The sequence below is a fragment of the Phyllostomus discolor genome, chromosome 14 (genome assembly GCF_004126475.2).
Source record: "Phyllostomus discolor isolate MPI-MPIP mPhyDis1 chromosome 14, mPhyDis1.pri.v3, whole genome shotgun sequence".
NCBI classification, from domain to species: domain Eukaryota; kingdom Metazoa; phylum Chordata; class Mammalia; order Chiroptera; family Phyllostomidae; genus Phyllostomus; species Phyllostomus discolor.
In genome coordinates, this window is record NC_040916.2 from 50,596,711 (window position 1) to 50,608,627 (window position 11,917).

The window sequence follows — 11,917 nt, forward strand, 5'->3', positions numbered from 1 at the left end:
CCAGATCTTTTATAAGGGGTTTGGGGTACGGCAAACAAGGTGTCAGCAAATGCCTTTGAAATTCAACATTGCCTCCAAGGGGGAAGGGCAGTCGCTTGCTTCTTCCTGGTACAAAAGTCTCCAGATGAGATAATCCCCAGTCAGTGACCTAGGAGGTCAACTGCCGAATCCCAGGCACCAGGATGGATCTTATCCGCAGTCACTGAAACAAAAACTTAACATACACATTACTTGCTAGATTTATGACTATTTACCTTAAGCTAAATTTTCCCAAGTCTTAAGCCCTATCAAAAGGAACAATAAAAAAGGTTAAAAACAATAAGCAGAATGGGAGAAAACATTTGCATATTGTATATCTAAGTTACTTTTATCAAGAATATATGAAGAGCTGTGTTGCACTGACAACCATGGCAGTCACGGTGTTGGCAGCAAGAGTGAGGCTCGGTGTGTGGGGCATGATGACAATGCAAGCCTGTGGATTCAGCTCTGAAAAGTCAGAGAATGTCCGCTCTGGTGCAAGCACAGTGAGGGAAGTCAGTGGGGCCTTCAGAAAAAAAGAGCAGGCTGAAGAGGAACAATGCTCCTGAGCAAAGACTAGAGAACAAGTGGCAGCCTTGAAGAAACACAATGAAGATGAGCTCATTCATCATAAAACAGAGATTGAGCTCTGTAGAAAGAAATTGAATGGCACAGAGACAATCAAGAGACCAAAAGATCATGCTGATGATTAAGTGCCCACAGTTCCCCATAGAATGGCTACTTATTGCTCACTTCTATGAAGACATAATTCTGGTAATTAAGAGCTATCTGTGCTGCTAACAGATTATAATAAATTGTCATCAGCGAAAAAAATATATGAGGAATGCTTGTAACTGAATAATAAAAAGACAGCTCAATTTTAAAATGGGCAAAGGCTCTAAATAGACATTTCTCCAAAGAAGATTAAAAAAATGGCCAATAGACACATGAAAAGCTGTTCAACATTGCCAGTCAACAGGGAAATGCAAATTAAAACCACAGTTTTAATAGATATCACTTCATATTGTGGGTAAAAAAGGGACTATATACTAAACCTGGCAAGTTCAGAGAAGGCCTACATGGCAGGCCCTACAAACTCAGAGACCAAAAATAACCACATAAGATGGTCTGAATATAAAAGCATTCCCACTAAGATCAGGAACAAGACAAGGACGTCCTCTTTCACCACTTCTATTCAACATAGTATTGGAAGTCCTAGCCATAGTGATCAGACAACAAGAAGAAATGAAAGGCATACAAATTGAAAAGGAGGAAGTAAAACTGTCATTGTTTGCTGATGACATGATAGTGTACATAGAAAACCCTATAGACTCCACCAAAAACTAATAAGTGAATTTGGCAAAGCAGCAGGATACAAAGTCAATATTCAGACACTTTTGTACAACAATGAAATATCACAAACAAAAATCAGGAAAAAAATCCCATTTGATATAGCAACAAGAAAAATAAAGTACCTAGGAATAAACCTAACCAAGGTGGTAAAAGTACTCAGAAAACTACACAATGCTTTTGAAAGAATTAAAGGAAGACACAAATAAATGGAAGCATTTACCATGCTCATAGATTGGAAGGCTTAAATCAAAATGTCCATACTACCGCATATAATTTATAGATTCAGTGAAATCCCTATTAAAATAACAATGATGTATTCACAGATATAAAATAAACATTTCAATAATTTATATGGAACCATAAGCAACCATGAATAGCCGCAGCAATTTTGAGAAAGAAAAACAAAGTTGGAGGGCTCACCATACCTGACATCAAACTATATTATAAGGCCAAGGTAATCAAAAGAGTCTGGTAATAGCATAAGAACAGACACATAGATAATGGAACAGAATAGAGAGCCCAAAAATAAACCCAAGTTTTTATGGTCAATTAATATTTCACAAAGGGGGCAGAACCATTAAATGGAGTAAAAATAGCCTCTCCAATAAATAGTGTTGGGAGGTCTGGACAACTACATGCAAAAAAAAAAAAAAAAAAAAAAAAAAAAAAAGAAAATCAACCACCAACTTACACCATACACAAAAATCAACTCAAGATGGATAAAAGACTTAAAAATAAGTCATGATACCATAAAAGTCCTAGAGGAGAACATAGGCAGGAAAATCTCAGATATTCCATTCAGCAATATTTTCACTGATATGTCCCCTAGAACAAGGAACATAAAGGAAAAATAAACAAATGGGACTTCATCAAAATAAAAAGTTTCTGCATGGCTAAAGAAAACATCAGCAAAATGAAAAGGGACTCAACTATATGGGAAAATATATTTGCCAATGATACCTTGGGCAAGGGTTTAATCTCCAAAATATATAAAGAACTCACATGACTCCACCCACTCCAAGAAGACAAACAATCTAATTAAAAAATAAGTAAAGGACCTGAACAGATACTTCTCCAAGGAGGACATACACAGGGCCCAGAGGCATATGAAAAGATGCTCAGCATCACTAGCCATCAGAGAGATACAAATTAAAACCACAATGAAATACCACTTCACACCAGTTAGAATGGCCATCATAAACAATTCAACAAACAAGTGCTGGTGAGGTTGTGGAGGAAAGGAAACCCTGGTGCACTGTTGGTGGGAATGCACACTGATGCAGCCACTGTGGAAAACAGTATGGGGTTTCCTAAGAAAACTAAAAATGGAACTGCCTTTTTACCTGGCAATTCCACTGCTGGGATTATACCCTAAAAATCCTGAAACACCAACTCAGAAGAACCTATGCACCCCAATGTTCATAGTAACACAACTGACAATAACCAAGTGCTGGGAGCAACCTAAGTTCCCATCGGTAAATGAATGGATCAAAAAACTGTGGTACCTTTAAATAATGGAATTCTATGCAGCAGAAAGAAAGAAGGAGCCCCTACCCTTTGTGACAGCGTGGATGGAACTGGAGAGCATTATGCTAAGTGAAGTAAGCCAGGCAGCAAAAGACAAATACCATATGATCTCACTTATAAGTGGAACCTAATCAACAAAACAAACAAGTGAACAAAATATAACCAGAGACATTGAAATTAAGAGGGGAGAGGAGAGGAAGATAATGGGGCAAAGAAGGGAAAGGGTCATTAAGGAGCACGTATGAAGGACCAATGGGCAAAGCCAAAGGGGGTTAGGATTGAGGGAGGGAGGTGGGGGTCAGTGGGGTTGGGGAAAGTGGTGGTGGGAAAATAAAGACAACTGTATTTGAACAATAGTAAAAAGTGATATGAAAATGAAGTTATTTTAAAGCAAAAAATAAAAATTACTAATGAAAAGTGAGTCATTATGGATAGCCACATTTTAGGTCTGTAGCTTCTTTGACAAAGGTCAATCTTTACCTTAAGTAAACCTATTATATTTTTTATTCTAAGATAAAAAATGAAAAGAATATGTCAGAGTAATCCCCTTTCTCTGGACCCCACAGGGTATAATTTATTATATCAGAATAGGAGACTACAGAATCCCTCATTATTATCTTGTTCCCTGCATACCACTTCTGAGTGATGTAAATGTTGTTAAGTATCCTGTACTCATCAATGTAAAAGAAATAGGTGTCTCCCCATTTTACTTTTTATACAATCCCAGAGATTTCCCTGCTTTGTTTTCTTCCACCCTATTAATCTACACTAGTGGATTTTGAATAACTCTCCTTATATCTCCCCTTTTCATTCTAATGTATAAAATAAGCTGTAAAACTGCCATTCTCTGGAGCTTTTTCTCAATCCATTGAGATTTTGTTTCCTGGCAATTGTCATCAGTTTGGCTCAAATAAACTTATAAAAATTCTCTACAAGTTTGGACCTTTCTTACATTGACAATACCCTCTAGGATAGCTAGAATCAAAAAGTCACATAACAATGAATGTTGAAAAGATGTAGAGACATTTGAATCCTCATACACTGCTGGGGGCATGTAAAGTGATTACAACTAGTTTAGAAAACAGTCTGGTACTTCCTCAAATAGTTGAAAGTAGAGTTATCATAAACCCCAGCATTCCACTTCTAGATAAATACCCAAGAAATGAAAATACATGTTCACAGAAACTTGTATATTAATGTTTATAGCAGCATTATTTATAATAGCTAAGAGGTAGAAACAACCCAAATATCAAACAGTGGATAAATAAAATGTTACATAGACAAATACACATACACATTTTGTCATTGCTACCTACCATCTTTAAGTTCTAGACATTCCAAGGCCTGTTGGGAGAAGGTGCATGAAAACCATTACAACCCAATGTAGTAAACATCAACATGTAAGAGTCAGCTCAGAAGCTGGAGAAGAATGAGGAAGTAGACCCCCCTAGTTTTGAACCCTGCACACCCTGTAGTTTTGGGCTTTGAACATCCAGATGGGCTTGCATGCAGCTTGGACAAGGACAGGTCTTTTTGGCTGATGTATTTCACAGTTCTTGAGTGATGGCTTCATTTCAGTCGGAATAAAGCAGCTTCTTTATGTGGAGTCATAAAGGAAATTATTTATTTATTTATTTTTATTGCTTGTTCTTTTTTTTATTGTTGTCCAAGTACAGTTATCCCCATTTCCCCCCTCTTATTCTCCCCTGCCCTATTCACCCTCATCTTCTACATTCAATCTTCCCTACCCTGTTGTCCATGCCCATGGGTACTTTATACATGTGCCTTGATGACACTTCCCCTTCTTTCCCCTGTTACCCCCTCCCCCTCTCTTCTGGTTACTGTCAGTTTGTTCTTTATTTCCATGTTTCTGGTTATATTTTGCTTGTTTGCTTGCTTTGTTGATTAGGTTCCACTTATAAGTAAGATCATATGGTATTTGTCTTTTACTGCCTGGCTTACTTCACTTAGCATAATGCTCTCCAGTTCCATCCACGCTGTCACAAAGGGTAGGAGCTCCTTTCTTTCTGCTGCATAGAATTCCATTATTTAAAGGTACCACAGTTTTTTGATCTACTCATTTACTGATGGGCACTTAAGTTGCTTCTAGCACTTGGCTATTGTAAATTGTGCTGCTATGAACTTTGGGGTGCACAGGTTCTCTCGAATTGGTGTTTCAGGATTCTTAGGGTATATTCCCAGCAGAAGGAAATGAATTATTTAAATGTATTTTTAGAAGTACTGTCTCACTGATATGATTTTTTTAGTTACATTATCATATGAAAAAGTGTAACCAATTAAACTTATAGTCCTTGAATATGCTAATGTACAATTTAAATAATATCTTCCAAACAATTTGCCTATGCCCATTAAATTTACTAAAGGACCTCACAAAATGTGTGTCTTGCAGAAGGATGATGACTATTTTTGTCAATGAAAAAAGATGACTCTTTTTGTCAAGAAGGATGATGACCATAGGAGGGTATTTTCAGCCCTGTCCCATTAAAATATTATTATAGGTGTTGGAGGTGCAGTGCTGGACAAAACAGGGATTTGCAGCAATGTAGAGAAAGGAAAGAAAATCTAGACCAGGAAAAATACAGTGATTTCATGTATTTTAACATGGGCTTTAACTTGTACAACTCAATAGCACAAAAACAAACAATCTGACTAAAAAAATGGGCAAAGGATCTGAATGGCCATTTTTCTAAAGAAGACATACAGATGGCCAATAGACGTGAAAAGTTGCTCAATATCACTAATCAGCAGGGAAATGCAAATCAAAACCACAATGAGAACCACTTTACACCTGTTATAATGGCTGTTATCAAGAAATCAACCAACAATAAATGTTGGAAAAAGCAAATCCTCCTGCACTGTTGATAGTGGTGCAAATTTGTTTAGCCACTGTGGAAAACAGTATGGAGGTTCCTCAAAAATTTAAAAGTAACACTACTATATGAGTCAGCAATTCCACTTCTGGGTATTTATCCAAAGAAAACAAAACCACTAAATGGAAAAGATATATGCATCTCCATGTTCATTGCAGCATTATTTACAATAGCCAAGATATGGAAACAACCTAAATGTCCATAAATGGCTGAACGGATGAAAAAGATGTGGTGTATACAAAATAGAATACTACTCTACTCAACCATAAAAAAAAATGAAGTCTTGCCATTTGTGACAACATGGATCTAGAGAGGACTATGCTAAGTGAAGTAACTTAGAGAAAGACAAATACCATATGATTTCACTTATACATGGAATCTAAAAAACAAAACAAACAAACAAAACTCATAGACAAAGAAAACAGAATAGTAGATGCTGGAAGGGAGAGTGTGGAGGGTGAGCAGTATGAGTAAAGAAAGTCAGGAAGTATAAAATAAGTAAGTCATGGCATGTAATGTATAGTGACAATAGTCAACAATATCGCAGTGCACATTTGAGTTTCCAAGAGAGTAAATCTTAAAATTTCTCACAGCAAAAAAAAAAAAAAAAAAAAAAAAAAAAAAAAAAAAAATATATATATATATATATATATATATATATTCTGTAACTTTGTACGTTGAATTCTGCTTTTAAATCTTTGCTCCATTATTTACCAGACTTGGATCTTGTTTAATTCATTTTATTGCTTTAAACCTCACTTTTATCACCTATAAAGTAGACATAATGCTCAAACCTACCTCATAAAGTTGTTTGAGGATAAATGAGATAATATATCAAGTGCTCAGCCTCATTGTCTTGTACATGGTAAGCACTTAATAAATGTCAACTGCTTGAAATATGTGGGGGAGTGCCTGATCAGGAGAAAATATGTATGTAGAGCAGATGTCCAAGTCATATGAGGTCTATTCACATAACTACAAATAAGTGTTAGACCAGTGGATTTTGATCTTTGGTGTGAACAGCTCTCAGTAATGGATCAAACTATTGCAAGGCCTAAAATACAGTAACATTTAGTCAGAGAAATTGGAGGTAATATTTTTCTTGGGGGGTGTGGGGGCTGCTTTATTGCTAAGATTCTGATTAATGGATTCTCCTAGATCTACCAAACCTACAGAGAATGGGGATAGTGGACTTGTCTCCCCTCCTCCACATGCTCCCAGGGCAGAGGGCTCAGGGGAAGGAAAGGGGAATGAAGCAGTGGAATAGTTACATTATTGGATAGGGCAGAGGCAGCTCTCATTTCAGGTCTTGATGAGACCCAGGGACAGAGCCAAGTAGTTGTATGGGTTCAGCCCCCTGGGGAAGGCCCATCTGTGGGTGGGAGAGCTTCTTCCATCACTCAGGTGGGGAGGTTTTGAGAATTTTGGCAAAAATGCCAACATCATTTGCAGAGTCTCATGGGCTCTGAAAGCCAGTAGGGGAGAAAATCTCCACTCCTTGATGGAGTTGATATTTCAAATGATGATGGTGGTAAGAAAAGGGCTGCTCTCCCTAAACAAATCCCCAGATGGATGACAGGACCTCCATCTCATTATTACACTGGTCTTACACTTGATTGTTATTTTGACTGGTGAGGCCACTGGTCAGCATGCAGTGCACTCAAAACTCCACACCAGGGACTGCAAACCTAGGGGCAAACATTTATTTGATTATCCCATGTTATGACCTGAATAATACAAGGGTGGGTAAAAGTAGGTTTATAGTTGTCCTACAAGTAATACAATAATTAAATAATAATACAAGAATAAACTCTCCTTCACATACAACTGTAAACTACTTAAAAAAGATTTTATTTATTCATTTTTAGAGAAAAGGGAAAGGAGAGAGAAAGAGAGGGAGAGAAACACTAATTGGTTACCTCTTGCACACCACCAACTGGGGATCTGGCCCAGCAACCCCAGCCTTTGCCCTAACTGGAATCAAACGGGCAACACTGTGGTCTGCAGGCTGGTGCTCAATCCACTGAGCCACATCAGCCAGACCACAACTGTAAACTATTTTTGTTCACCCCTGTTTTCTCCCTAAATTCATAAGTTGAAGCCCTGATCTCCAGCATGACTGTATTTGTAGAAAGGGCCTTTAGGGAGGTAAAGTTTATGTGAGTTTTTAAAAGTGGGGTCTTAATCCAATAGGACTTGTGTCCTTCTGAGAAGAGGAAGAGCTACCAGCTAGCATTCTCTCTCTCTCTCTCTCTCTCTCTCTCTCTCATTTTTCTCTCTCCTCCTTTCCCTCAGCAGTTACAGAAAAGAGGCCATGAGAAGGTGGCCATTTACAAACTAGGAATAAAGGGCTTACCATGAACCAACACTGATGGCACCTTTATCTTGGATTTTAGCTTCCAGAAAGGTGGAAAAGTAAATGTCTGTTGCTTAAGCTACCCAGTCTGTGGCATTTTGTTATGCTAGCCTGAGCTGACTAATAAACCTTATGTTTTATCTAGTGCATGTATGAACTAATTTCATTTCTTTTTTTGTGACCTGTTTGTTCCTGCCCTTTAGCTACATTATACAATTTACTGTGTTTATTCATTTCTTGGGTTTAGTAGCATTTCTTCCAGTTAATGAAGAATTCACAGTTAGTGGGGGCAAATGTGTTATACACACACATTTACATTTTTATCTCATTGTAAATGAGTTTCAGTGGCTCATATTTTGAACATGGAAATGGTGTTTTAAAAAAGATTTTATTTATTTTCAGAGAGAGAGGGAAAGGGAAACAAAAAGAGAGGGAAAGAAAGGAGAGGGAAACACTGATGTGTGAGAGACCACACATCAGTGTGAAAGGGAAAGAAAAAGGGAGGGAAACACTGATGTGTGAGAGATACATCAATCAGTTGCTTCTCACTTGCCCCCAACTGGGGACCCGGCCTGGAACCCAGGCATGTGCCCTGACTGGGTATTGAACCAGTGATCTTTTGGTTCACAGGCAGGCACTCAATCCACTGAGCCACACCAGCCAGGACATAGTAGATATTTTTATCCTTAGTTGTTTTCTACCCTCAAAGACAGTCTAATCTAAAAAAAAAATTAGCCTAGACTTCCAGGCAAAATGGAGGCTTAGGCTGATATGCTGTGCCTCCCCATACAACCAAAAGAAGGGCAACAACAAATTTAAAAACAAGGAACAATCAGAACTGCCAGAAAATCACATTGTATGTAAGTCTGACGACCAAAGGGTTAAAGAAGAAATATTCATCCAGACTAGTAGAAGGGGTGGAGACAGGCGACCAGGGTGCAGAGGAATTGATGCAAGGAGGAGGGTGGTGGACCCTGCCAGGTGAAGGCTGGCTGAATGAGTGGTCCCATATTTGCATGAGGATAAATTGGGAGGAAGAACTGGGAAGTGAGACAGACTGTGGAATCCAGGGTTCCAGCATGGGGAAATAAAGCCTCAAAACCTGTAACTGAAAAAATCTGTGGGTGTTGTGACAGTGGGAGAAACTCCCAGCTTCACAGGAGAGTTTGTTGGAGAAACACACAGGGTCCTAGAATATACACAAACCCACCCAGCCAGGAATGGGACCCAGCACCAGAAGGGCCCAATTTGCTTGTAGGTATCAGAGGAAATGACTGAGAAAGCTGGCTGAGAGCTGAGCAAGTGACACTGTTCACTCTTGGATGCCTCCCTGCATATAGTGCCACAGTGCAGCTATGTGGGTTGCCCTTGTCTGGCAAATACCTAAGGCTCTGCCCCTTACTACATAACAGGCATGCTAAGACAAAAAAAATGGCCTAAATGAAAGAGCAGATCAAAGCTCCAGAAAAAAATACAACCAAGTGATGAAGAGATAGCCAACCTATCAGATGCACAGTTCAAAACACTGGTAATCAGGATGCTCACAGAAATGGTTGAATATGGTCTCAAAATGGAGGAAAAAGTGAAAGCTATGAAAAGTGAAATAAAGGAAAATGCACAGGGAACTAACAGTGACAGGAAGGAGACCAGGACTCAAACCAATGGTTTGGAGCAGAGGGAAGAAATAAACATTCAACCAGAACAGAATGAAGAAACAAGAATTCAAAAAAATGAGGAGAGGCTTAGGAACCTCCAGGAAAATTTTAAACATTCCAAAATCCAAATCATAGGTGTGCTAGAAGGAGAAGAAGAAGAGCAAGAAATGGAAAACTTATTTGAACAAATAATGAAGGAGAACTTCCCCATTCTGGAGGAGGAAATAGACTTCCAGGAAGTCCAGGAAGCTCAGAGAGTCCCAAAGAAGTTGGACCCAAGGAGGCATACACAAAGCACATCATAATTACATTACCCAAGATTAAAGATGAAGAGAAAATCCTAAAAGAAGAAAGGGGAAAGGAGAGAGTTACCTGTAAAGGGGGGCCCATTAGGGTATCAGATGATTTCTCAAAAGAAGCCTTCCAGGCAAGAAGGTGCTGGAAAGAAGTATTCCAAGTCATGAAAGGCAAGAACCTACATCCAAGATTACTCTATCCAGCAAAGCTAACATTTAGAATGGAAGGGTAGATAAAGTGCTTTCACAGATAAGGTCAAGTTAAAGGAATCCATCATCACTAAACCCTTATTATATGAAATGCTAAAGGGACTTATCTAAGAAAGAGGATCAAAACTATGAACAGTAAGATGACAATGAACTTACAACTATTAACAACGGAACCTAAAGAAACAAAAGCAAAAACAAACTAAGCAAACAACTAGAAGAGGAACAGAATCACAGAAATGGAGATCACATAGAGGGTTATCAGCAGACTGTGGTTGGGAGGAGAACAGAAGAAAGGTACAGGGGATAAGAAGCATAATTGGTAGGAACAAAATAGACAGGGGGAAGTTAAGAATAATGTAGGAAATGTACAAGCCAAAGAACTTATATGTACAACCCCTGGACATGAACTAATGGGGGGTAATGCTGGTGGAAAGGATGTGCAGGGTGGAGGGGAAAAAAGGGGAGAAAAACAGGACAATTGTAATAGCATAATCAATAAAATATATTTAAAAAAGTAAAACCCAGGTCCTTAAAAAATGAAAATAAAATTAGGCAAATGTAGTGCCATAAGGTGAGCTCCTGGAAATCTCATCTAGTAATAAAGCCAACAAATTCATATTTCAGGAAGTGTCTCCTAAGTAGGGGATTCTGGATACAACAAAAGTATTTTTTGAGCATTTGTGATATCAGTGGGAACATGTACAAGAGTCCATTTACTAAAGCCAGAGACTCCTGAAGTAGGTGCATATGCCCACTGTTATAGTAGTTCCCAGGCTGAGGTAAGTTCAACAATTCATCCAAGATCACTCAGATAATGTCAAAAAGATGAAATTCAGACCTAATTCCATTGAATCCCAAAGTCCCAGCTTTTGCACGACAGCCAACTGTGGCATGGGTACATCTAGGGAAGGTTTACAACCTGAAGGGTGCTGGTGACATAGAGGCATTGCTGGATCGGGATACCAGCAATCTGCCCCACAGAAAGGTGTTTCTAGCTGGGTCAGGGGCTCTTGTGATGCAGACACCGGCCCTCAGTGTCCGAGTCATTATGGATGAAATGAGACATTCACATGGACTACTGAGTCTGGTGGAGGAAAAAGGAGAGCATGGCTTTTCTTTCAAGGGGAGAAAAAGCCATGGCCCTTGCCTTGACCTGCCTTTATTGGGGTTTCTCAGCACATTACATGATGGTCCTCATTTACTATGAATGGGTTTGCTTTAGGTGGTTACCTTTTACAGAAAACAAAGGAGCCAATGCCACTAATCACATCACAGAAGAGGGATATTTGCAAATGAAAAGGCAAAAGTGGTTGAACTGGTTACACTCATTCTTGGAAGGTTTAGCATGGATTTTAGGAAGTTACTTTGCAGTAAATGTCCTCAATTCAGGGTGAGGGAGTGTTTTAGCAAGAGCGAGACTCAAAGCAGCCTAGGCACATTGCAGGCCTGGTTTTCAACAGGAGAACCTATCCATGAGCGTGGGTCCTGTGCCTCTCCGAGTGGGAGCTAGGCCCATGCTACACAGAATGGTCTCCTACAATCCTGAATGTGGGAGAAGTAGCCCTCATCCTTACCATAGTGGCGTCTGTTCACAGCAAGCTCTGTTGTTGG

The 11,917-nt window shown here is 39.0% G+C and overlaps 1 protein-coding gene across 1 annotated transcript; it reads left to right on the forward strand.

Moving 5' to 3' along the window:
• The first annotated feature begins 387 nt into the window (after positions 1–387).
• LOC114488731 (ATPase inhibitor, mitochondrial-like) lies at positions 388–808 on the forward strand. Its single transcript, XM_036015365.1, has one exon. The coding sequence runs from the start codon at positions 408–410 to the stop codon at positions 585–587; it is 180 nt and encodes a 59-aa protein (XP_035871258.1). The 5' UTR covers positions 388–407; the 3' UTR covers positions 588–808.
• The last annotated feature ends 11,109 nt before the right edge of the window (positions 809–11,917 follow it).

Excerpts from the sequence above, each read along its gene's own strand:
- LOC114488731 (XM_036015365.1), top strand. The coding sequence starts at position 408 with ATGGCAGTCACGGTGTTGGCAGCAAGAGTGAGGCTCGGTGTGTGGGGC.